We start from the raw sequence: 27040 nt of genomic DNA on the forward strand, positions 1-27040 counted from the left end.
TTAGTACCCTTTAGTTTTAACCTCGTCACTCATTTAACAAAGAAAATTAGTAGCATAAATAATAAAAAAAAAAAAATAAAATTATAGGATACTAAATTGATATATTTTAAACTATATGGTACTAAAGTGAGAAAGTGCGAAACCACATGAGTTGTATTTAAAGTTTTTCCCATAAAAAAACATCTAATGAACCCTTGTTTAGATATAAAACTGACGTACGATAACAGATCGAAATATCTCTAATGAGACGTCGTTGGAGAGCTCCCCATTAAAATTTTGTTGAGAGTAACTACCATTAAAAAAAAATGATGCGAGGGACTTTTCCAATCTATTGTTGACACGTGTCTGTCCATTCTCGCTCCTGGATCACTCACTACTAAGAAGAGGGATGTAAAATGGGTGGGGCCTACTCAGGGAGTGCCCGGAACTGGCACTATAGCAAAGGCCATAATGGATTGGGCTCTATATGCCATAATTTTTTTTTTTTCCTTTTTTTCTTTAAAATTTTTAATATTTTTTTTCATCTAATATAATTTAAAATATCAAATTTTGAATAATATTTTATAATAAATATAAAATAATTTAATATGAAAAAGTTGAAAAAAAAAATAGAGGGCTAAACGGACAGGGATGATCCTAACTCGAACCAGTGCCATGCTCAACTACCTCTAGATATGGCCTTGTCGTTTCCTTTGGATTAAAAAAGAAAAAAAAAAAAAAAAAGAAGCAAAATTGCAAAAAAAATCGTTCTAAAATTGATCCTTATAAAAGAGATAACAAGCTAATGAAAATCATCAACAACGCAGGCATTCAATTTTAAAGGATACTCTTCCAATTTAATCCTTCTAAGAGGGGCCTCATTTGGAGAATTGGAGTTGCATGGATCGGATTGGATCGGTTAAGGTATGGTTACGGGTGGAAAACGGGTCGGGTGGCCCATGGGTTACCCGGCCCAGCACGACTCTAGGCCTCGCCGGGGCAAGGCACGAGTACCGTAACACTAGTGCTCGCATGGTGCATTTTCAGAAATAGAGATGTCAATGAGCACTGATACCTAACATTTTATCCAAATCCGAATTTGAACATAGCGGATTTATTTGAAACTAAACGGGTATAGTTTCGAATACAGGTAGTGAAAAAAAAAACAACGGATTTGGATTGGGTTTCCGGGTTCAATTTTGGATTTCCTATTTGCAGTCGGGTTCAGGTTCGGGTTTTTTGAGAATCCACTCTGAATCCGACCTGTTGATGTTCCTACTTAGAGTGATGAGTCGTGCTGGACCGACGTCTTTCGGACGGTCGCCTTGGCACGGCACGGTCCAAAACGGGCTTGAGTCATGCCGGGCTGGAAGGTCGGCCCCCGGCCGGGCATAGCTTGACCCAGTCTATATGGGTCGTGCTTGCCGACCCATGGCCCAACCCTCAAGGCCAAGGCCTACGACAGGCCTTAGACTAACCCTTTTCATCTAATAGTCAGAAATTTTAAAAAAAAAAAAACATCAAATTTAAAAAGTTATCCAAATTACTTTTTAAATTTAATTTTTTTTTTCTAAAATTTAGAATAATTTTATAAATTTAGAATTTTAATTTTAATAGTTTGGAAAAGAAACTAGAAATAATTTAATTTTTTAATTTAAAAATAAAAATTTTTATGACCCTTGAAACGAATTAAAAAATTTTAAAATTTATTTGGTCCCAGCCCGGCAAGTCTCAACCCCTACTGTCCGAACTCCGAAAAATCTGACCCATCATAGCCTGGCCCAAATTTGGGGCTAGGCCGGACCAAACCAGACCGTTTTCGGGCCAAATAAATATAAGCTGTAGCCCACGTTACTCCTATATATTATTATGATTTCTAAGGCTTATTAGAAAACGGAAAAGCATATCTCTACATGATTTGTCTCAACCGATCTTTCTCACTCAATCGCATTAGAGATTCCTCAGTACAAAGCAGCAGGTGTCTTAAAGAAAACTTTTGAATCAGACATGAAGGACTACAGCATGAAGCAGTTACAAGTATCTTGCGGACTAGCAGCATGTTAATGGTTGGTTATCTGCCACACTGCAATCGCGCCAATTATTGCCGCGAATGCGATACGCTTGATAGCCATGAAAGACAAAACAATTCCAAAGAACTCATCATGCAACACAGCTCAAAAATCAGTTACAATTTGCTCCAGCCTTCAGGGTTAGGGTTAACCTATAACTACTTCCTCTTATTGTCACGCGACATCTGAGCAACTATTTGACACCTGAGCAACTATCTGGTTAAGTTATTCGCAACTAACTCCCCCGCCCACCAAAAAAAAAAAAAAAAAAAAAAAAAAAAAAAAAAAAAACAGAGAGAGAGAACTATCTGGCACTTTACCCCATCTCTGATTAAAAATTATGTTATTTACCCTCTGCACTTTGTCCTTACTTTCAGTAAATTCAAAAAATTGAAACGATTATTGAGTTTAACTGTAAAATTTTATAGAGAAATTTTTTTGTTGAAAATAGTAATGCTTGACGCAATAAAAAATCATACAAATTAAATAAGATTATCCATAAACTATCAACATTGGCTTTTTCAACCCAATTCTTCATTGAATTGCAAATTAGATACATGGTGAGACATGAAAATAATGTAACACATGAGATAAGAAATAATGTAACATACCAACTACTTGAGTGAAGCATCATTATAATCTAATTCTCCAACCGCTCCTACATCCTAATTTCTAGACCTATCTGAAATAGTGACAAAGTGCGGAAAAGTAAATGACACAATTTTTAAGAGGATAAATGACACATGAGCTAAAATGCAAAGGGTCCTTGTGAACATTCGGCCCTAGCAAAAACTTTCACACACATAATCTTCGCCATTGTAATGCGAGTCTACGCAACACATTAATGAATAAAATTTAAAAGCGAACCATTAAGATTGAATCGAATGTACTTCCACCCCCACTTTTTTCAGTCAAAAGCATAAGATCTGCGGCCGACACAAGTTGTTCCATGATAAAAAGCTCATTTTATGCCGAGCTTTCCAGGTAAATGTGGAAGCTCTAAACACACATAAAGTCATCAGTATAAAGGAATATAACCAGAGAATGAATCAGCATCCACTGCACAACCAGGAGCTAATAATGGGTTGCCATCTACACTGCAGAATAGCCACGGGCATCAAAATTCTCCAACCAAATGATGAAAATTTTATCTATCTTCCATAATCTACATCATGAGAATCAACAATACCATTTTCCAACACAAAAATTTCTTAAAATTTGTCCAGAGACCCACTCTCAAGATGCTAGGTCGAAATGGTAATAATAAATATACTCGGTGGTGGCCAAAACCGACAGGAATGTGCTCTTGCGAAAGGCTTCCTTTCCCTTAATCAGTTTCTTGTATAAAAAAAGTTGACCATATTCGGCATTTCTACTGCTGGATCCACAACTATAACAGCTTTCATCCCATTCCTTTTTTTTTTCCTGGCCAGAGAGGATATGCGTAGACTATTGAATACTTAGGTCGCTTAGATTCTTCAAAGCCTGCATTTTCCCATTCGAAGAGAACGAATCCTCGATCTCCTCTTTTGCCTCAGGATCCGCCGCAACTCCATTTTCTGGTGCATTCTGTATGGTGACGGTTACGGAATGGGCTGTGGATGAGCTCTTGCACCCTCCAAAGTATGTCGAATATGGGAAATATTCTGCACACCACGTCTTCCACCCTGTAGAGAAAACACACATCACAAGGTTAATTCAGAGACCCCTTTAAATGCTTTAGTAAATGATGAACAAAAAAAGAAAAAAAGAAAAAAGAAAACATACGAGTAGCTGCATCCTGATCAACGAAGACGGTCTCAAGCATTTTGTGCACTGCAACACAGTCCTCAAGTTTCCATTTTCTGACCGCACCCGGTGACCCGTTACTGTAAAAAAGCATATGATCTTTTGATCAAAATTTGCAGGTGCATCACAACTAGACAATATTATTAATGGTTTGAAGGAAAGAAAAAGAAATTACCCTGATGCTGTGGTATTTACGGAATCTTCGATTAACTTAATTGCCTCAATCTTTCTATCTGGCTCTAGAAGATAGAGCATCTCTGCAGCTGCTGCTCTATGGGCCAGCGAATCTGGTAACACAAAGAGAAGTGTGTGAATATAAATATATGAACATAAAGCTTAGAACGAAAGATGCTTTATTAGATTAAAAAGAGCAGAACCTTTGTGCTTCTCAAGGAAAGAGTTATTTACTTCCAAAAGAGACTTTTCATGCACATGACTACAGGGCAAGAAAGGAACACTGGTCACAAACTTGGTAGAAATGCAACTCATAACAGGGAAGCGGGATATGAATAATAACCTTATATCCCTTCGTTCGGCTTCCAACACATTCCATATTAGTTTCTCTGAGTCGGTCTCTGGAGCTGAGAAATTGCTTATTGTGTGAAAGAATTTTATCTGAAGGAATATCACTGAATAAGTCCATAAACAAACGAAAGAAGTGTGCTAGTTTCAGACACGCTGAAAATGTGTGTAATAAGAAGAATAAACATGTTAAAATTGCCAGAAAAAGTATGCAGGGAGATTTAGAGCGGACGAACATAACTAGTTACCTTTGGACACACAAATCTATATTTAGTGTAGCCAGCTGATGGCTAATTTTTGGCGAAACATATATCTATGAGGTTTATTTGGTGACAAAAATCAAAACTTGTATTAATGTCTATTTGCTCTTTTCTTTCTTTCCATGAAAGTCAGTTAAAACAAGATCGAGATGCAAGCTAACCAGCAATTCTGCCAGTGCGCTCCCGCTTGAGTTTTTAAAACAAATTAATGGAAATGTAACCAGAGGAGCTTGAGGGTTTTTGCCAAACAAGCCCTATAGATGTATAGATCGCAAAGAATCGGTCAACAGCTGGCTGGCTCATTCAATCATATAACATTATTTCCCAAAAACAAGAAAAACTTTAGCATAGACACAAGGAGAAAAGGCCTAGCATTATTACTGCATAAAATTCAGACGCCAATCCTTCCGCAAAACAAGAATTGCTCAATTGACAATCAAAGCAATGAAATAGCAATCAAATGATCATCTCTAAATTACTGTCTCGAAACAAGGATAACTAGTTCAGTTCAGGTTCAGCCCTTTGACAAGATGTCGACAATAATAACTAGCTGACAAAATTAAACACAAAAAAGTGTCTGTAAGGTAGGAAGAACAAATACAGTAATATTTATACTCTGAGGGAAGACTAGTACCATTACCGAATCTTTTAATAAGTGTCCAGACTACTCGGATGACAAGCAATGTCAAATTATAGAATAGAGAGACATGGCAGACAAAAGAATAGAAGAGGATACAGCAAATGTTTTTTTGGAGTGGGTGTGTTTCTTTGGGTTTTTGTTTCTTTTTTCTTTTGTTGAGGGGGGGGGGTTGCGGGCGGCAAATTTGGTAGAAATTAAGAGGACAGCTGGAACAAGAGGAAGAAGACATGAAGAGAGGAAAAAATTTAAATCAGACACTAATACACAAGATTCAACAAAATCCAGATCTCACAAAGAATGAGAAAGTCTTAATACAAAAAATGGATTGGATAGGCATATGCATATCTATTCTCCGCATACACATACAGATGTGGATACTTTCCTTACCCAAGTGTGTGTACACACTTGATAAATGGATATTAGTTCTGGAGAATATTCGCAAAAATATGGATACAGATGCAAACCGAGCATCAAACAGTATATAGAACAAAAATATGTATCTAAAACATAATAGTATACACAATACAGTAAAACAAACTAGCATTAGTAGAAATAGAAGTTCTCAACATATAACAGTATATAGAACAAACTAGTATTTATACGAATCCAGACTCAGATTTAAATGACAATCAGAAAAATCTAAAACTTTATCTGGTAGAACTTGGATTCTGATATGGATATTATCTGGCCCTAGTAACCACTACTAACAATTAGTGAAAGAAGTAAATAACTCAGTTTTAGTCCCTTCAACCCATTGCATTTGGGCTGTCCAAAACATAGTTCGGTCCTTGGACTATTTTCTGTTAGTAGGATTAATTTTGGTTGTGTCAATTTTAATCACCCAATGTCAACAAAAAACTCTAGCCACCTACCATAATATGGTGAAGGTAAAAGTTAATGATGCTTACATCAAATTGATCTATCAATTAGGATTACAATCAATCCTTGAAGATCTCAAACCAGTGAGTACTGACATCCTAACATTTGTTCAAACCATCAGGTTCCTGAAAGACGGGAGAGCTCCTACTTTTCTCGTAGAATCTTAATAAAGAACTTGAAACATTTCAGGTTGAAGATAGGGAGTTGTTTTAGATTGACAATGCTTTCACGATTATAATCTTGTAACTTTAGACAGCTAAATGAAACAAGGCTTTATCCCACACTCAACATACTTCATACACATTTATTGTTTGAAATTAGACTAAAATTTTAAGCAATTGATCGTCTAAGCTTCTCAAAATTCTAAGCAATTGATCATGTAAACTTTTCAAAATTCTAAGCAATTGATCGTCTAAACTTCTCAAGAATCTCAACCATTAGTCTATTTGCTCTACATGTTTAATCTCAAATGTTGTTTAATTGCATATACGTAAATGACCTATGAATCCGCATAGTGAAACAACAGAATTCATATTAAAAATTAACATTTCTCCTAATTAATAACAATTGTAGTTTAAAGGAGAGAAGGGAAAATCTCTACAGTTTGAAAGCCTTACCAAACACCGATGGCAATCAGGATTGTTTTGATCCAATTTGATCAGCTGTTTGACAGCCTGAAGAAAGCAGAAGAAATTGGCTTGGTAAGAGGAGTTCTAGATTAATACACAATTCTTAAATTTTTTTTTAAAAAAAAGCAGAGCTTGAGTACTCATGTCGAGATATCTAGAAAGCTAGAGAAATCTCAACACTGTTTCACCTATATAGTAAGCCTACATATAGTATGAGTTACCTGGAAAGCTAACAAAATTTTTTTCTTTCTCATGTTTAGTTCAAAAGAAAGAATGTGTGTTTCGAGTGAACTTGAGGAGTTATTCTGGAGCAGCTTCAGATATTTAGTAGCTTCTGATAGTGGGTCTTCAACCTGCATTAAAATTAATATATTGATATAAATGTCAGAGAATTTATTCGAGGAAAACCTGCAAAATTTACACAGGCAACTCTTCTAATCCATCTTTTCTTTTTCTAATATTTTAGGTCCAAAATGGGCAGAGGTTGTTCTGCTACATTAGCAACGGTAAGGAAAAGAATAAAATCTCAGGTAAATATACATATTTCAAGATTATTAGAGTCTAGCCGGGGTACTTCCAATAGCACCAAGTACTTGGTGCTACCAAGTTTTCCACCATTAGATCTTACCCCTTTAACTATTTCTACCCATTGGCTCGTGCTATTCCACCAACCACTACTGAACCTTAGAGGAACCACTATTATCCTAACCCTACAACCCTTCATCCAAGGGCCAAAAACTCACAAGCACCATTGACTTGGAACCGTTAGAAGCATTTCAAGCTAGTTGAAATTATTATTCACCTGCAATAATTTTTCCCCGTGAGGATCTAAATCAACTGGCCTGGCATGTTGCGACTTTCCGGATTTAGATGGGCCAGAAGTAGCTTCTGCTTCAACCTTCTCTTCAGCCTCCTGAGAGTTTAACAAGTAATTACATGAATTGAGTTTGGGCACCAAAATACGTGAAAGAAGCATGAGAAATTACTTTCTTGGCACGAGCTTCGGCCTTCTTTTGCTTTTGTCTCAATTTCTTTCTTTGCGAGGGAGGCAGTTTTGACATCTCATCACTCTCTTCATTGGTTAATTTTAATGGAGCATCATGTAACTTCATATAGCACCTGCATTTACAAACTCACACATCACCTTAGGATTACATAAAGAGATTCATATAAATACAAAGAGAAAAGATTTGAAAATATCATATTAAAAGCTTTATCAAAGAAAATAGTTTCAAATTTAACATAGCATCTAGAAATATTAGGACATCCAGAGCTTCTGACACTGCCCAACTCTCAAGGAAGCCAACACCAAAATGTTGGCAATTTAACATAGGGGAGGAAAGATCCTAACCTCTACTTTCCTTTTATTCCTTTTATGTTACCAAACCTCTAGCTCTATATTAGTCTTTCCCCATAACATAATTCATGAGATAGTAATTTATAGTTACTGTTAATCAAAATAAACGACAAAATTCCTTTCCACACCCCCATCCCCCAATCAATGGGATTGTGATCTGTATAGGATGGGCCTTTCACTAAGAAGTTTAAACAAATGGGCTAATGTCGGTAGGACAAAATAGCCATATGAGGGGGTGACATGAAACACTACTATTTTCACAACGGAAGGACTCCCACCGAATGTCCTTATCAAACTCACTATATGCCTCTGAAAGCAACTCAAAACAGCCTTCACTCTTCCGCTGAGAAAACAGTGGATATCGTGACCACCTCACATCCAACTCACCTACCAAACTTTTAGCAAGAACCTTCCCTCATGCATATAAATGAAATAAGAAAGAGTTCTTAAAGGAACACGTAAAAAAAAAAGAAGATCACAAAGAAGAAAAGGAATGTGCGTTTCCGAAAGTGTCAAGCAAAGATATGCATCTCGCAGAACGAAGCTAAATCCTACGAAAGTAACAATAGAGAATACAGAAGAAAGAGTAGCATTTTATTAGTAACACCAATATGAAACAACACAAATATGACAGGTCAAACTACCTTCTACTCATGGAACAAGCAAGAAAAAACAAGAATACTGAACAAAACCACAAAAAAGAATATATGACACATCTCAGCAATTAAGTAAGAAGAAAAGGAGAAAGTGCCACTACTAATTTAGCATCAAGTTAGTTACGAACTGCAAAATGGATATTAGCATAGCAGGACGACAAATATATCGACCTGATAGCTCCAGCAGCAGCCTTATGGAAGTATTCATGAGAGTGTAACTGGTCTTGAAACTTCAGCATTGAGACATAGGCCCGGAGTGTCATTTTACGTAAACAATAAGAATGAAAGTCAAACTGATCCTCAGTGATATCCGCATAATGCTTCTCAACAGCCAAGAACTTCTTCAGAGCTCGTCCGAGATCACCTTGACGATAGTAACTTTCACCAGAAGCAAGTTCATACCTTCCCAGCATGCAGAAAGAATCCATATAATGCAAGTTTAGACAGAAGCCGAAAAGATTAGAGAGAGAGAGAGAGAGAGAGAGAGAGAGCAGCAACAAACCACATGCATTGCATGTCATGTAGATTATTATGCTGGTCCCCATCCTTCGTGAATAAAACAGCGGTCTTCTCTGCCGGTCCAACCTACACCCAAAAAAAGATATTTAACTGTTTACCAGTTTATACAACGTGCAGAATTGCCCCCCAACACATATATATATATATATATATATATATATATATATATATATATATATATATATATATATATATATATATATATATATATATATAAAATTNAATATATATATATATCTCAGGCCGATGATATGAGAATACTCATGCTAGCGGAAGCATGAGTATTCAACAAAAGCTACTATCCCGAAGGTTTAGCTGCTAGGTATGGCAATTTATAATAGATCTCGTAAATTTTGAAGATCTTTTATCTTTAGTTTAAAATATTAAAAAGCTATAGTAAATGGAATGCTAGTTTTCGAGTGTTTTAACTGTTAAAAATTGACGGCCATACTCTATAAACGATCAAATTGCCACTTTTTCTTAGCCTTATCCAACTTAAAAACTATCTTTTAAGATAAGTGATGGATTTATTTCTAGTCATTGAGGCTAGAATTTAACTTTCTAGGCTAGTAGGTAAAATCCTACAGCAAGCTAAAATTGGCAAGTAAAATATGGGCGAACTACCTGAAATATTACTAAAACTTTTTAATGCTTTAAATAAAAGATCTTCAAAGTTTATGAGATTTAGTACAAATTACCACACCTAACAGCTAAGCTTTTGGGGTTGTAGCTTTTGTTGAATACTCATGTTTCCCGAGATATGAGTATTCTCATATCATCGGCCTATATATTGGCGGCGATATGGGAGTGGGACTCGACCGAGTCCATGCGCTCAGCTCCCACGCCCGAGAGAGAGAGAGAGAGAGAGAGAGGTTCAGGTTTCAACTTTCTCCATACCTGATCAGCTTGAAGCATGCGCATAACACATTCACTGTTTAAATAACGATCAGCAAGATCCATAGACCTAGCTTCATCTGCCAAAGCGGCTGCTGCAGCCAAGTCACCCGCGTGTTTTAATATCCTTCCCTGTGATCACACGCATTATCTATTAGCACAGATTGTATAACCGGAAAAGCTATGGATCAATTTAAACTAAGTGAAATGAACCTGATTTTATATACTATATATCATTACGATTTTAACCTAGTAGATTAAGATGTAAAATACTGATGAATTAAACCAGATCAACCGAAATGTACAGAACATACAACACGGCACAATGAGATATTCCTGATCTGACTCCAACAAGCACTTTGTTCAATTCATTAAGAGGTAGTTCTTAGAATGACACGTAAATTTAACAACAAAGAATATTCCAATTAGATGAAGAAATAAGTGAGAAAATAAATGATGACAAAAGGAGAAAGTTTTGATAATTCAGAACTTTCAGGGATGCAATAACATTTTGCTGAATTAAAGAACACAGGAGGAAAATATTAAATAACATGAAAATTATAGGATTGACTGAATCAGTAGTCACACAACAAACAACATAAGATTTACAATGCAAGACCAGGAAAATAAAGCTGAATTGAAAAAAAACCAGGCTTCAGAAAATTTAAATCATTCTAAATATCATGTTGTGGAGAATTTGTTGACTACCATTGTAGTACACTGGACTTTAGCAAATTGCGAAGTTCGAGTGTGGGAATAGCAATTGGAGCTACTCCACATCTTCGGAAGGGTTATCAAGAGGTTTTCGGCAAGTTAGTGGGGCGATCAAAGAGCTGGAAGTGCAAAAGTGCATTGCAACCTGCCATTTCAGCATTCTGCATTGAGTACCGGTACCAGAATGCATGGGTACCGGTACCCAGCACAGCAGTAGCTGCGTGGCTGGGGCTATTTTGGTCTTTTCACTTCCCAAGCTTATCGTAAACACCCCAGCTCGACTCCCAGCTGATGTTTATCCTGTTTTAGCTCAGAGCAACCAGGTTTGAACCCCTCTCTTTCTCTCTCTAGCATTTTGGAGCTCTATGAAGGAGAAAGTGGTGATTTAAGCTTACTTCTACTTCCTCTTGATGCTTGCTGGTTTGGAAAGGTTTGGGGCAGTTCTTGAAGCGTGGACTAAGGTGTCCTGGCAGTGTTTCTTCAACCCTAATACAGGGGAGTGCTAGGGGAGAACTTTAGAAGGTATACTATCCAACTTCTCTCCATGGTTTGGTGCTATAGTAGTAAAGTTAAATTGTTCTTGACTTTTGATGACCAGTTGGTTTGAAGGTGATTATAGCAACTATAGAAACAAGTCTTGCTGCGGTCCTTCAATTCAAAACCAAGGGGAAAGCTCAATTGGAGCTGTGGGAAGGTATACTATCTAGTAACTCCTTAGTTGAATGAATTAGTTGTAGTTTTTAAAGCAATTTTATTGATAGCTCGCAGCAGGTTCGCAGCGGACCATTTGATCTTGTTTGGCTGAGTTTTGGGAGCTTTCAAAGGTTAGATTTGGTGTTCCAACCTGAGCTGAAGTGGGGATTCAAGCCTTAGCACTATACTAGGTAAGAATCTACCTAGAAATGGTGATTATATGAGAATTTGTGTAGAAGTTTGAGTTCAGCTTTTAGCTGATTTTGGATTAATTGTTAAGGTGCTTGGAGGCTGCGGATTGTCCTCACTCGAGGAGTCGACAAGAGGCGTCGACTTTTGGTGGGTTTGACCTCACCGGAATAAGTGAATTCCTCCTATGTTCATAATAATGATGTAGAATTTTCGGGTTATGTGTAACTATGCTATTGATTTACTATGTGAAGCATAGTTGGTAGTAAACAATATGTTACCTCATATGGCCGATATATATATCTCTAGAGAAGTAGAGAATTGCAAGCAAACATTACATACAGCATGCATAGTTAATGGCAATATAGATGCATTAACATTGAGCTAGAATTGATATTCATAAGCTCGTAGCATTATGAAAGGATTGTTTGATCTAATAGAAGTAGTTCTATTAGATGACATGATCATATCTCTATCGAATAGATAATAAAGACATTAAATCTAGGACATGATAACTAGTATACTTGTGTAGACAAGTTACCAATGTAAATGGTATGTGTAAATTAGCATCAATTTCATATGGTTGTATAATTTAATTGATACTAGCAATTTACATTGTATTTAAATTCCGACCTATAGGTCGGTAGAGGACTTTCCATGTTGAGACATGACGATTGAGAACTTTTGGACTATAGATCATGCTTGCTTGCCATTGTGCTCATTCGCACATACTTGTAAGGGTCACTCCCCACAAGCCGGCACTCCGGAGTTGGCCTACGAAACAGATTGCTCGCCCGTGCGGGATTGGGTGCCGAAGTGAATTGCCGTGGGGAGTGTATACTATCACGGGGCCATTAGACGCGGCGCAAGCCGGACTACCTTGTGTAGATCCTTTGAATTGAACAAAATATTAAATGGTATTGCTAATAGTGTGCATTCATGAGTTAGATAGTATGCCTACTTGTGTAGTATAGCCTTTACTTGCATACCATAACTGTGATATTGGAAACCTAGTAATTCTAATATTTACTAGTTGTTATTAGCATTATTACTTCTATCATGCAATAGATATACATGCTTTCTTTTTATACATCATGAACCTAGTGGTGTAATTCGCTGAGATCGGCGGCTTACCTACTGGGAACTATTGTTTAATAGTTCTCACGCCCTCTTTGTTATTGTTTATTTTATAGAGCAATCCATTACGGGAGAGGCTAGGGACTACGGCAAGGGAGTCGCGTCTAGCTAGGCGTAGCTTGGAGTCCTCCTATGTGATCACCTCGCTGTTATGATTTTGTTGACGAGGGTGATGTGTACCCGTGTATAGAGAGACTACTACTTGTACCTATAGTTGTTTTGGTGATTTTGTGATGTATATGTATGATTAGAGTGATATATTTACAGTTCTATGTTTTTACTTCCTGTTAGTCTTAGTAGAGTTTGTACTTGTTATACTTTAGTTGTTAGTACTTCTAGTACACTTTGGTATATTAAAAGCTCTGATACTATGTTAGATTCTTCTGTCAATTGTTATTTTCTAGCATGATTTTGGTAGACGCCTTGTATACTGCAGGTATATGGCAGGTCTGTGCATGTATCGGGTATGCTTCCGCTGATACCCGGGCGTGACAACCATGTCACAAAACATGAGTAGTGAGGCTTGGGCTTTTGGATCAAGCTCAAGCTCAGGCTCAGGTAGAAAAGAGAGCTAAAGGATAAGGCATATAGAGGGTTCTCTCTTCAAAACTATAAGCTGGTTGATTTGGTAGAAATTATAAAATTAACAAACAACGGCAGATATTCAGGCTTTAGAAAACCAATGTTGGCAGATAACGTAAATTTAGCCAACCTTGCTGGTTATTTTGGCAAACAAACAAAATCAAATATCACAAACTTAACCAACCTTGACAGAGTACAAATCAATCACTGTTGGGGTATGTGCAATTGCCTCATCAATTTTGACTAGAGCAACTTCATGCTGACCCCTCCTGTCATAATGCTGCACCAACAGAGAAGCAGAGTTCCAATCAAGCAAACACTTCATAGTTTTAGGAACAAGCAAAAATGCATAGAAATGAAAAGAACATAAATATTAAAGGACACACCAAATTCAAACCTGGGAAACCAAAAATAAAGTCCACATAAGAGTCGAAGGAGGCTCCTTTATTGTGCTGCAATGTAAAAATGATCGGCATTAATTTAATAAGGAAATTAGTGGTCTAAACATGGCTGCCTGCTTGGATTGTACAGCTGACAGATACTGTTAAATGTATGACAGTAACCTTTTTCTGAACATCGTTGATGATTATTCATTACAGTTTGCAGTAAATTATGCCCAATCAATATCAATTACAATCAGACAAAACTACAACAGTCAATTAACAAACGAAACATAGCGGCCATATATGGTAAACTGAATCAGAAAATCCTTTCAAAGCAAAATGAGATAGTATGTCTGTTGATTGAAATCTTCCAACAAAAACTCACAAATCAAGATTACGCCAGAGTTAAGGAATTTGCAATAGTGAGCTATAATACGTTGAGAGAACTATCAATACGTGCAAAATGCTACAATTTATTAAGTTGACTTCCATGAGTATGATCAATGGATGGTTACGTTTATTGCAAAATCTATGATGGTTGAAGGCATGTCTTTTTGGTGGAGAAGGCAACACATAAGAGTAATGAACTAAGTTATTCACATTGACAAAGATATACAGCTTATCCCAAATATTCTGATCAACAACAGCATAAGAACATTGAAACCTCACCCCATTACAGCATTATGATGCAATGTAATTTCAGACAATATTGGTCATTAAAGTAGCTCAAAATAAATAGAGGTAAGGATTGTGTGATTACCATCCTGGAAAGCATCCAGTCGTCCTCATTGAATCTTCCAGCTGCAGAAACAAATCCTCCAGAATGCTTGCCTGCAAAAATGTCCACAGGTTAATCTACTAAAAAAAAAAATCAACATGAAGTACAAAAAATTCAAGAAATCATGTTGATTGAGAAAACTCATGAACCTTGCCAGGTTGTTCATATAAGGGGCTCAGATCAGAGAACAATGAAGGAACTCCCTGAAGAGATGGAAGATGTAAACTTGTCTCAGTTAGAATGTTCAGCCCATGACCATCGAACAACAATGTAGTAATGATATGTATACTAAAACTATTATGATCCAGGAAAAATAATAGTATAGAAAATATAAAACTCATGACACAACATTATCAGTAAGAAGTATTTTGATATAACTAACAGTACCTTAGTTAACAGAGGCCTCACATAGTTGTCTGCGGCCTCCCGAAATTTGTCGCCTTGTAGAAAATCAAGCGGTATCCGCTGCGACAAAGGAAAATGAACGCAGAAAATAGTTAAAAAATGCATAAAAAATTCCCACAAGAGAAGAAGAATTGCACGGTTTTAGACATAAAAGGAAGATTAAAGGAAATAGTATGCAAGTTTTAGGAGATTATTTAGTCGAAAAAGCAGGAGCATATAGAAGAATGCAAAACCATGAAACTATATATACACTAGGATGAAGTCCTCAACTATTTCTTTCACCACACTTATACTCTTGGTTATAATTCAGATCAAAAGTTGCACTAAAAGAGTACTAATAACAACTATGAAGTACTTGTCCCTCTGTTTGAGTTATGATAATTCATATAAACAAATGTTCAAATTTAGTCAACCAAAATTACTATTTGAGTTATGATAATTCATATAAACAAATGTTCAAATTTAGTCAACCAAAATTACTATTTGTACTGGAAAACTGGTAAAGATTCAAATTTAAGATAACAATCCCTACAATAAGAATTATTTATTCATTTGATTTGCTGCAACTGACTGTGCTATGTGAGCTTGAATTGTGAGCAAGTTTGAAGGCAATTGGAATTATACAATGCATTTGACATCCCACAAAAAGTTGAAAGTTTCTGAGCAGCATCTGAATTCCAATACTAAACATAAATACTTAGGCGATCACATTTTTAGCCATGCACAATAAATGTCTTACATTATGGCAATGCAATTATGAGAAGAAAAAGAAATGCAATTCATAGTACATTTTTAGTCATGCACAAAAAATGTCTTATAGTATGGCAATGCAATTATGAGAAGAAAAAGAAATGCAATCCATAACTATGACATCCAAGGACTCTGCATATTATGCAAGGGCATATTCACCTTTACAGCTGATGACCAATGGTAGTTATCCCTTAGTGATTTATACAATTCATCTAGATGTTCAATCTCCTCCGAGGAATATTGACCTTTCTCAGAATACAAACCAAGGCATTTTTGTATACCTATAAAATATCTGAGAAGAAGAAAACAGTCAATATCAGTACGTTTTAAATCCATTAAAACTTACAAATTTCTCAGAACCAAACTCATAGGAGGCAAGCTAAAAGTTCAAAATGCTATACGAAATATGCAATCCATTATTCAAAAAATGCATGTGAGCTTTATAAAACACTGCCTAATTTGCCCTGAAACTTAAGAATCTGCCATGCCCAACTCTTTCAGAAAATCAAGTATTTACAGTTGAATAAACAATACAAGCTGCTCAATGGAAATAACACCCTGCATGAATGTTGTTGGTAAACAGACCAATTTTGGAATCAATCAAAGTCAATTGCATATCCATACTCCATAATAATCATTCCAGCTACTAATAAGAATTACAGATGAAAATAAATTTCAATATCTAAAGTACGGACAACTTCAGAATTTGTTGTCTCAGAAATCTATGAGTCTCCAAAATATGTTCCCAGGATAACTTAAAAGGATGCTCAAGGGCGTCACTCATAAGGTCTTAAAGAATTCTTAATAAAGAAATTCTGGAGAAACAAAAAACACAGCAGCACAGTGCTTAAGAAAATTAATGGCAAACTGAAGAAGAATACACAGATTGAAAGAACAGATCATTGGGGTGTATCCACGGAGTCATTGCTTATGATTGTTAATAATCAATCTCCTTTAGTCAAGTGCAATAACCAACGCATAAAACTAGACTTCAACGATAACATGCGATTAGAAAATCATCTTAAATTTTACATCAGTCGCCTGGCCAGCAAAATTTAACAAGGAAAGTAAAACTAATTTCTCAAAATGTCAGATGTTTAGCAAGACCATTATGCAAGATAGAAGAATGAAAATCTTTTACAGTCATAAGAAAAATTTTAACATCAAATATTCATATATCACTAACTGGAAATAAAAAGTTAGTGCCTTTCTTCTTTTCGATAGAATCTGATAAAACAAGTACTGCAAGAAAATTATGAGGATAGAACAAGTCAAAGCTTTTCTCTCTGGTTTCAATTGCTTGGCTTTATAGTTATTATAGGAGTGGGAAGCCTCGGGTGTTATGAGGCTTTCTATGGTGGTTCCCAATACAAAAATGAGTAGCTTCTAGCCCTCTCCTCTTCCTTCCCAATATGGGCTATGATGGCTGGTTAATCATGGCCAGCAGCAGTCAATGTGAAGCTGATGAACTTGAAACCTTTGAGATATTCCACAAAACCACAAAGACACAAACTTTCATATGACATTAAAAAGGAGACTCTCCGGCAAAAACTACAGGTAAATTGAAGTCATAAAGAAAGCACCTGTTCGCTATTAAATCACAAGAAAATCTTGTCTTCTGAAAAAAGGAAAAAGGAAAAAGGAAAATGATGTCAACTTGAAGAGGGAAAGTTCCAAACATCTTACTGGTAATTATCAGCATTCATAACGAGCAAGGATCTAAATAATTTTTCTGCTTCCTCTAAATGACCAAGCTTCAGTAGAATGGAAGCCATTTGTTCCTTAAATGACAACTTGTCAACCTGGAAAATTATGAGTAAGAATAAGCAATTTCCTTGTGTACCCGGTACATGAAATGACTCATTTCCTGCTGATTTCCATCTAGAAAATGCAATCTTTTTTAAAAAAAATTTCAGAAGATTCTGCTATATACATTAAATTGAGATGGCACAAGAGATTGAAAAGACTAACTATTTTAGCCTCCTTTTTCCGTATTTCCTGAAGGGCTCTATCAAGTAAACCACATTCCTCCAACAATGATATCTGCATAAGGGTGTTATTAAAAATCAATACATAATAAAAGATAAGCAAACTTGTCTATTGGTGACACAAAATGAATAAAGGTAAGAGCTCTATCAGTAATCAGTATCAACATTTACATGGGAACTAAAACTACACCGTAAGCCCAAAGCACACTAACAGAGTACTAGTATTCAACAATAAGGACATTTACGTCGACTTCAAAAACCTAAGGGATAATCATTCCAGTATGAAAGATCATCATGTAAAAAATACAAAAGGGAAAGAAAACAAATTTTCCTCCAAATATCTTTCAGCATCACATTTCAGAAGTACGAAAATAATTTAAATAGACGAAGCATAATGTGATACAAATATAAACAAAACATCTTTAAAATTACTTAGTTTATTCGGAGAATCCCAAAATATATGCAGAAAATCCCAAAGTACATTTCTGATAAAGGAACAATATGTTTTGCAACCCTTCCAAACAGAGGTAGCCCCTGGATGAACATATGCCCAAGCAAAGAACAAACATATGTCAGAAAATTTCCAGTAGCACAAATACATGAGAATCTGATACAAGTTCTATATAGAAATACTTTGATCAGATCAAATGCAAGAAAACTTTACACAAAATGATCTCCAGTCTAAATGTAGTTTCTTCGCAACACCCACAAGCCTATTCTACTTTAACATACCATGAAAGACTAAATAATGTTGTTCTTTCTGTCCTAGTTAGGTGAATCTTTTTCATCTCAAGCACTCTAATGCCTCCTTTTCAAGATCACTTGACTAACAGTACTAATCTTCATTTCAACCCTAACAATAGATTGTAAAATACTATATGTCCAACTCCATGAGAAAGTTTCTCTTAGATATGTGATCTAGGACCGTGCATACTACTTTCGAGAACAAAGACAATTTTTCTATGTATTTATAATAGTTAAGTTGAGTACAACACTAGTAAGAATAGGAAAACATTAATGTCAGGAAGCTATCAAATTATCAAACCAGTGAAACAAACATTAGCTATTAAGTCACATAATAAAAGAGTATTTGCATGAGAAATCAAATACCTTATACAGAAGCATCTCGCCATGTTCATAGCGCTCATTATCCGGAGGATAGTCATCTTCTAATGTCCCTTCATAGGCATCCAAAATTTCTATTGCCTTCAAACCACTGTATAACAAACAAAACAAAACCAAACCAAAAGATAGCATGAAACCATCTACCATTCATACAACATAAAGATTGTGACATAGTTTATCATAATAAGTCCATAACGAACTTTTAGAGATAACTTGTTTGCAAGACCGGAAAGAGAACTTTAACAGAGGGTAAATTCAGTGGAAGATAATACAGAATCAATCTCCCATCACACTTATGACATGTGAAAACCCAAGTTATCATTATAACAAAAGGAAAAAAAAAAAAAAAGAAGTATATGCTACACAAGAGATGCTTGAGCTTCGTCCATACTGCATCTTAGGGGCTGTTTGGGCAATTGGAAATGCATGCATCTATTAAATTTTTATTTAGTTTGGTGTAGTTAGGCTCAACTGCTGCAGTTGCATCTGCACTCAATTGCTGCAGTTGGGCCGGAGTCGGCTCACCTATTAAAAAAATAAATAAAATGTGATTTTTTTTTTCAATACGCTTTTTTTTTATTTTTTTTCCAAGAATACCTATTCATGAAGTCTGCTAGGATTTAATAATGTCTGTTAGGGTCAATAAATATTTTTCATATGCTTCTTTTTTTTCACTCTGCCAGTTTAATAATGTTTTAATTTGTTTTGACCAAATCTATAATATATTTACATTTAAAATTCATTAAATTCATACATAATTTTATAATATATAAATTATATATAGATATAAAAGTCTTAACTAATAATTAAAACATGATTACGTTATGGTTAGAAGAGGTAATCTCACCTTTCTATCTAAAAATTGATAGAATTTACAAATATAAATCTCAACTGCAGACTACCAAACAGAAAAAATGTAACTGCATAAAACCAAACAGACTAGGTGTAGTTATGACTGCAGCGTTTGTAACTACATGTATTTTCAACTACACTGTTTTTACAACTACATCCAGCCAAACGAGCCCTTAGAGTAATAGGGAAAATGGGAAACAAAACCAAAGAACTGAAAATAAATAAAATAGTTCTTACATGGCCAACTGCAGTTAGCAAGTAAAACAATGTAAGTTAGCAAGGGAATAGGCGCATGTCAAGGTGTGGGTGCCAATTGTGGTGATTGATGGTGAATGAGAAGAAAATATTGATTGGAGGACACTAAAGAAAAGTCAAACGCAAAAACTTAAGCAACCAGCACTCCCAATGGAGATCAAAACTTGATTCTCTTTTTATTATCAAAACAGTTAGTCGAGATAACATGAGAGATCACAGCTTGATTCATTGATTTCAAAGAGAACAAAGGGACTGATATAATTCAATTCATTGAAATCACTATTACGAACTATGTGCTTCATTTGGATTCAAGTTAAGAAACTACACATAAGGTAAACTGAATCTGTGCACTACGAGGGCCACCACAAGAGTAAGGATTCACTTACAAATTTTACAAGCGAACCTGAAGGATAGCATCAAAAGTTAGCTAAAGAGATATATAGAGCATCCTTGCAGTATTGCGGCAAGCCGGCAACACAAACAGAGACACAGCAATGAAGAAGAAAAAACAAAGATAAATGAAAAGGAGGAGTCAGAAATGAAGGAAACTAAAAGCAAACTCTAGCCAGTAGTGACTCAACAAGAAAAAAAAACAAAAAAACAAAAAAAAAAAACATAATTAGGCAAATGGTCTGCAGTACCACTTCAAAGTTAGTAACACAGTTTACTCCGAGGCACAATCAAGGATTTAAGCGTCATGGCATGAGATCGTATCAAAAACTTGTTGGTACAATATAGTGCAATTCATGCCATGTGATCCGGATGCATGCAGTGTTATCTGAATGTGTGCCTGCCGCTCACAGAAGTACCTATGTGGCGACACACAATAACATGAAAATTTTTTTTTCGTGCTAGGATATTCTAATTTCTTATTACAAATCTTTTGCACTTTATTAAGAAAACCACATGCTAATTTCAAAGAGAAGACGATACTGAGCCATGCCACCAGCACAGAGATTGTATTGTGCCAATATCTTATCCGCACGGAATGGCATAGTGGGTATGGCCCGAGCAAATGGGCACTTGAAACCTTGAGCATAATATATTTGAGTAACCTGATATTCAGCTGCCAAACACATAATAACACATCCATCTGTATTTACTGATACAACTAACACATGCAACGAATGAATCCTGAACGATTTCGAGAGCAACTATAACCTATAACTGGTAGAAGGAAACCAACTTAGTAATTTTTTAGCCCGGTTTCTTGAACAGTTCCTCTACTCCAAAAAGCAAAAGCTATCGTAAGCCAGGCATTTCAGTGGCAACAAATTTGGAGATTTCAATATGCAGGAAAGCTAAAAGAAGCTTTTGAACTCTGTTAATTAAAGTTCCAATTCAAAGTTCCTGCATCTACTTTTGCAAGAAGCTGTTGAGATTCAGGCGATTTGACAAAAGTAGTGGTAGTGTTTCTTCAAGAAGTCTTCAATAAGCTCAAACAGCAGATTTGCAAAATCTTAGGATTAAATAGCTGACAAGGTTTTAGGCAAATAGGTAACACTAACACTCCTTTTTGGTGGAGAGAAAAGGAAAGGAAAAAAAAAAGTTACAAGAAAAAAATTATTTTCTCTTGTTTGGATCGAAACTTAAAGAGAGGATAGAAGAGAAATGGAGAGAAACAGAAAGAAAATGACCTTCCATAATGGTCATTTTCTCCCAAAAGTGGAGAGGAATGGATAGAAAATTAACTATCTTCTCTTTTCTTCCCTTAATTCAAAACAATAGGAGAAAAAATTACTTTCTTTTCCTTTTTTTCTCTCCATTATTTTTCTCTTCTTTTCTCTCCTATTCTCTCTATCCAAACAAAGCTAACAATTCCACAACCATGCTTGGCGGACTTCTACAAAAAAGTGTTCTATGGGGCAAATTTGAATTGCCTGTGAACTTCAAAGACAACCAACCTCTACATGCTAATGGTTTGACAGAAAGAATGTGGTCATATTTAATCATCAATAAACTTATAGATAGTCACATACTACTTAGTGAATGGAGAACTTCATAATAAACCATTCTTCTCCTTCATGCATCATTATCTCCACTCTTTCTTGTGACTGTCTTTTCACTAGTTTCTTTGGTACTGGATGGAGAATGCACTGGAAGTTAGCACAGGATAAATTCACAATTTTATCAGTAGGAATATATCTAACAACAGGGCCAAATGTAGTGCTATAGGCCATCCAGATAGGTAAAACCAGACTACCAAAATTTTGCTGAGTGAAATTGTTATGTGAGTAATGCTTTCAAGCACGGATCTCCATAGGATATAAGTAAAATACTGTTCAGAAAATGCACTTGGAATCACTCAAGAAAATCTAGGCCAAGTTGTAGCAATTTCATCAGACCTCTTTCGTAAGAACTAAGAAGCCAGCTAATCATGCTTCAGTTCTATTGGGTACTTTCAACTGTACATATCCTCAACTGAAAAAAAATGGAGAAAGATGGGAGTTATATGCCGATCTATCAGTTTATTTATTGTTGCATCATCAAACAAGATAAATTTCTAGCATATTGGCAGTTAACCTAGATAGTCTAACTCTAACCCTTACTATTTACTTCATTTACGATATACAGTCAACCTTTTAATTACAAGAATAAATTTGACCGATGGACATTAGTGAATAGTTTAAGAAACACCGCAAGAAAATGAATATACTTTGAGTTCAAGTGATGAGCAACTGCAAAGCCAATCCAGTTCATCCGATGATTAGGTTTTAACGTTAAAAGCTGCTGTCTAGTTTCAACAAATCCAGTTAAGTCCCTCATTTGTGCCTGCAAAATACATATAGAGATGCTTCTATTAGCAAAACACAGAGAACCAACACTTCAGAGAGATGAAGAATCAAAAACAGCCAAAGCAAAAAAGGATTTGATGAAGAAAAATACTAAGATTACATATCAGTAGAAGGCTGATAAAATTGAATAATATCAAAATTAATTTGTTATCATAGGTAGAGAGAAGTTAGAACACTGTAATAGTTTGTCATTTCTAACAGGAGAACCAGTACTGTAGCAAGTAGTAGACAAAATGACAGACAGGACAGCTGTCCGAAGTGCCGAGGATGAATTTCAATAGCCTTCAATAGCCACTAAATTAAGATATATAAACCAATGCAGTGGTATGTAATTGGATCAATAAACATATAGCCAACACCACGAAAAGTTGTTATGTAGGAAAATTCCTATTTAGATAGCAAGATTTAAATAACAATGGATAGACAAGCCCCAGCAATGATACAATGTAGAAAAGAATGATAGACTTTCCCCCCACGTTTGAGCTTTTCAGAAGCTAAGTTCAGAAGTTGTCATTGTGGATAACAAATTGCTCCAAAAAATTCACCTCCAGCTCATTAAGCCTATCATCCTTGAAAGGTTCTAGCTACCTTTATCTTTACTGTTTGTTATAATGTTACATCAACTTATCCTGTGATAACTTGTCACAAGAATGATATGCTAATCACAACAAGAAAGTTATTCATCCTTTTACCCAAAATCCAAAAGTTTTTAATTCAAAATATCAGAAAAAGGGAATCTCATGTAGAAGTTCTAACAATGAGAAATAGTTAAAGAGTGTATAGCTATTCGCAAACAGGAGAACAAGTAGAAAAGGTTCAAACTCCCAAATTATTAGGTAATGATTGATATCAAGGAGTACTACATCATTCCCTTGCTAAGTAGAAGGGTAATAACTCTCTTCCTACTTAACTAAAAATATATATCTACAAAAGAATTAACAAGAGATTTGGAAATATCTACACCCACCTGTAAGAGTGATAAATCACGTAGAATTTCAATATTGTTCGGGTCAATCTTCAAAGCATTTCTATAGCATTTAATTGCTTCCCTGTATTCCCTGTCTGATCGATAAAGCAGACCATACACATGCCAGCACACATGACTTTTAAGATCATTCTGCCAAGAAACAAAAGAATGAAGGCAAGAGAAAATACAGAAAACAAAAACAATAATCAGAAAAAAAAAAACCTCATGTCCAAGTCTGTAGAAAAGCAAATAACCTTGAGACCGCGGCGAACAAGCTCATATGCTTCAGCTTTCCGATCCATGCAATTCAATGTTAATCCTTTCATGGATAAGGTTTCTAGAAGAGGCAGAAAATAAAAGGTATCAATAAACTATAGCAAAGGCAACAGCATACTTTAATTACACATACATCAACTGACAGCTAATTCCAAAAAGATGAAACAAACAGCAAAAACAGGCATACTAACTGCACTGACTCGTTACAGGTTGCTTGCTAGATAGCAGTCAACAAAAGTAAAAAGGGTGAATACATATATCACTTAATAAACTTTTTGCATTCTTTTTGTTTTCTTGGCTGTGAGGGTAAAGGATATCCCATTGCCTCCTTGGTAGGTGTGGTTTCAAGTCGAAAGAACATTCTCCATTGGGCAGCATTTGGATCAGTGTAAGTGCACTTCGGCCGTAAGTCAAGTTTCATGAAAACAAAAACATTAGTTTGGCCATTGCTAGGAGATCTAATGCCTATTCGTGTGCTCAGATCCTTAATCATCAAGAGCTTCTCATGAACGATTCAGAGTCATCTTTCATGGAAACTTGTATTTATATGTCGGCACCTCAAGGTTACTAAAAAAATCTCTCAACGGCAAACCAAATGGTGAATGCCCATATTTCTGCTCTCACCAAACAAGGCTTAAAGCTGATTAGCAACTGGTCTCCCCTTTCCGCTTCAATCATCAAAAAGAACTGAAAAGGTATCGCCCTACCACAGCAATGAGAAAGAATGCAACTCTAGTTAAAGAAACACCTATTCAACAATTCTTAAGAACATATCAGAGTATACAACCCCAAACAAAATGGTAGTATTAATAATTAACTGGTTATTGAAACAAAACAGAAAGTACAGAGCTCATAGCAGGAAGAAAATCAAGTAGAGACTTGCATTGTTTCAATATCAAGGAGGTCTTTCAGAGTCACAAGTCCGCCTATTAACATTTCTCTAGGATTGCAAACAGTCACGGCCTCATAATAAATGAAAGCTTCCTAGCGTAAAAGCACTAATCTTCTAAATTGTACTTTCTTATATAACTAATACCATCAGTCACAAGACATTCTACTAGTTAATTATATAAAGAAGGTTCTACCTCCTTTCTTCCTACTATGAGCAAAATGTTTGCAAAGAGAAGATCAATAAAGTTAAATCGATTTACAAAAGCACTTGGGTCAAAAAAATAAAACAAAATAAAAGTCAGTGCTTCTAATTAAAGTACAGAGAAGAAAAAGGAAAAAAACATATAGCAAACATCCAACTGCAAAGTGCTTCCACAACGATAACTGGAATATACAAATAATTTCTCTTTCATTTATTAACATACCTCCATGCTCAGGAAACTTCTTTAATATGGCATCTGCAGCCTTCAAGCCCCTTTTGTATTGTTTGGTCTCGTATGATTTCTGCATACATGAATACAAGAATCAGGTACTTAAAAAATCAGCAGCATTAAGAACTGCAATCTGCCAGAAATATATGATCTGAGACTGGTAAATGACAAAAGAACATTTTTCATCTGTCAATTTAGAGCACTATGTGCAAGAGAGGGCCCTTTGAACCAAGAATCTGTATGCACTATATGAATCCTAGGTTCCTCAACTTATAAAAAAGAATTAAACTAAATTCTGCATGTAGTGCATGAAGCCTACATTTCTTACTTTATCTATTCGAACTAATACAACTGAAACATGAGTTACATAAAGCAAAATAAGTACTAGTGGAATGATTGTAAGGCAGTTTTCCAGTAGTGATTACAAAAACAGCTAGGTAGACCTAGAAGGATCACTTCTACATCTAGAAAGTGCATATTTTCCACGCAGGCATTGAACTTAATACTGAACAACGGCCAGACAGCACCCAAGAAGCTTGGATTGCCAAGTGCAGTATATTCCCAAGCACTCCAGCATCTAATTACTTCCACCATTCTTTGTAGCACAACTAACTACAAACCTTCCCAGCAATCATTCACACTATGACATAAATAAACAATCTTATTCCTAAAGCTTCTAGTACGAAAGCACACACTGCTCAATTCATCATCTTAATTACAATACTCAAGCAAATTGTGCCTTGACAATGATCTCAAGCCCAATTTGTCGATTTGGAAACGCCAAACCATCTACAAAATTCATAAAACAAATACAAAATTCTTTGCGCAAACCATCCCAGCTCAATCTAGCAATCAAACAACAACCGCCACCTGAATTACACTGAAACCACCAAAGCTCCCGCGAGAACCGTTCATTCTCATTCTGAAAAGCAGCTCATACAAGAGCTAGGTTCAGATGATGAAAAGCCGATCCAAAATGCCAAAGTAAAGGCAATCCCTAAGAGAGATAGAGAGAGAGAGTGGGGGGGAGAGGGGATGCTAGGGTTTATAGAGAGCGGGGGAGAGCTCTTACCACGATGACTTTGAAGAGATTGGCCTCCTTGGGAGGAAGAGACGACCCCATTATCGGAAGCGGCGTAGAGGAGAAACCCTAAGAGAGAGAGAGAGAGAGAGAGAGAGAGAGAGAGAGAGAGAGAGAGGGAGTTGAAGAAAGGGTTTTTGGGAGAGGGGGGCAGCGGAAGATTGAAAGAGGAAGGGGTGGAACGAGTATCGCTGGCTGGAACCCTACCCCTCGCTCTCTCTCCGTAAACGTAACAGCCGACCGAGAAAATAAATAAAATATAAATAAATAAATAAATAAATAAAAGACACAGGATGCTTCTGTCCAACTCAGTTCTAATGTCTGGCGGTGTAGAGGTTGAGCGAGCTTATTTTGTCTTAAAATTAATTTTGAGTTTTAATTTAGGCTCAAGCACTCAACTTAACATTAATTCAAGCCTAGCTTGAGCCGTTTGAAATTTTTAACACCATGCAATCTATAGTTTGATATTTATAAAATATTATCTAAAATTAAATATAAAAATATATATAATAGCTCAACATATAAAATATATGTATGAACACGATATTATAATATT

The 27040-nt window shown here is 35.8% G+C and overlaps 1 protein-coding gene across 1 annotated transcript; it reads right to left on the bottom strand.

Moving 5' to 3' along the window:
- Window positions 2798-26725, bottom strand: LOC109722052 (N-alpha-acetyltransferase 16, NatA auxiliary subunit). Its single transcript, XM_020249918.1, has 26 exons — window positions 26476-26725; window positions 25398-25476; window positions 24060-24142; window positions 23806-23955; window positions 22700-22815; window positions 18922-19027; window positions 17795-17866; window positions 17510-17625; window positions 15983-16115; window positions 15056-15133; window positions 14818-14871; window positions 14651-14721; window positions 13905-13959; window positions 13692-13787; window positions 10196-10324; window positions 9282-9364; window positions 8951-9181; window positions 7753-7885; window positions 7569-7679; window positions 6988-7119; window positions 6755-6811; window positions 4354-4451; window positions 4214-4272; window positions 4012-4123; window positions 3816-3916; window positions 2798-3715 (listed from the first exon to the last, which is right to left on the bottom strand). The coding sequence occupies exons 1-26, from the start codon at window positions 26524-26526 to the stop codon at window positions 3498-3500; spliced, it is 2724 nt and encodes a 907-aa protein (XP_020105507.1). The 5' UTR covers window positions 26527-26725; the 3' UTR covers window positions 2798-3497.

This window comes from Ananas comosus, linkage group 16 (assembly GCF_001540865.1).
Source record: "Ananas comosus cultivar F153 linkage group 16, ASM154086v1, whole genome shotgun sequence".
Taxonomy (NCBI): domain Eukaryota; kingdom Viridiplantae; phylum Streptophyta; class Magnoliopsida; order Poales; family Bromeliaceae; genus Ananas; species Ananas comosus.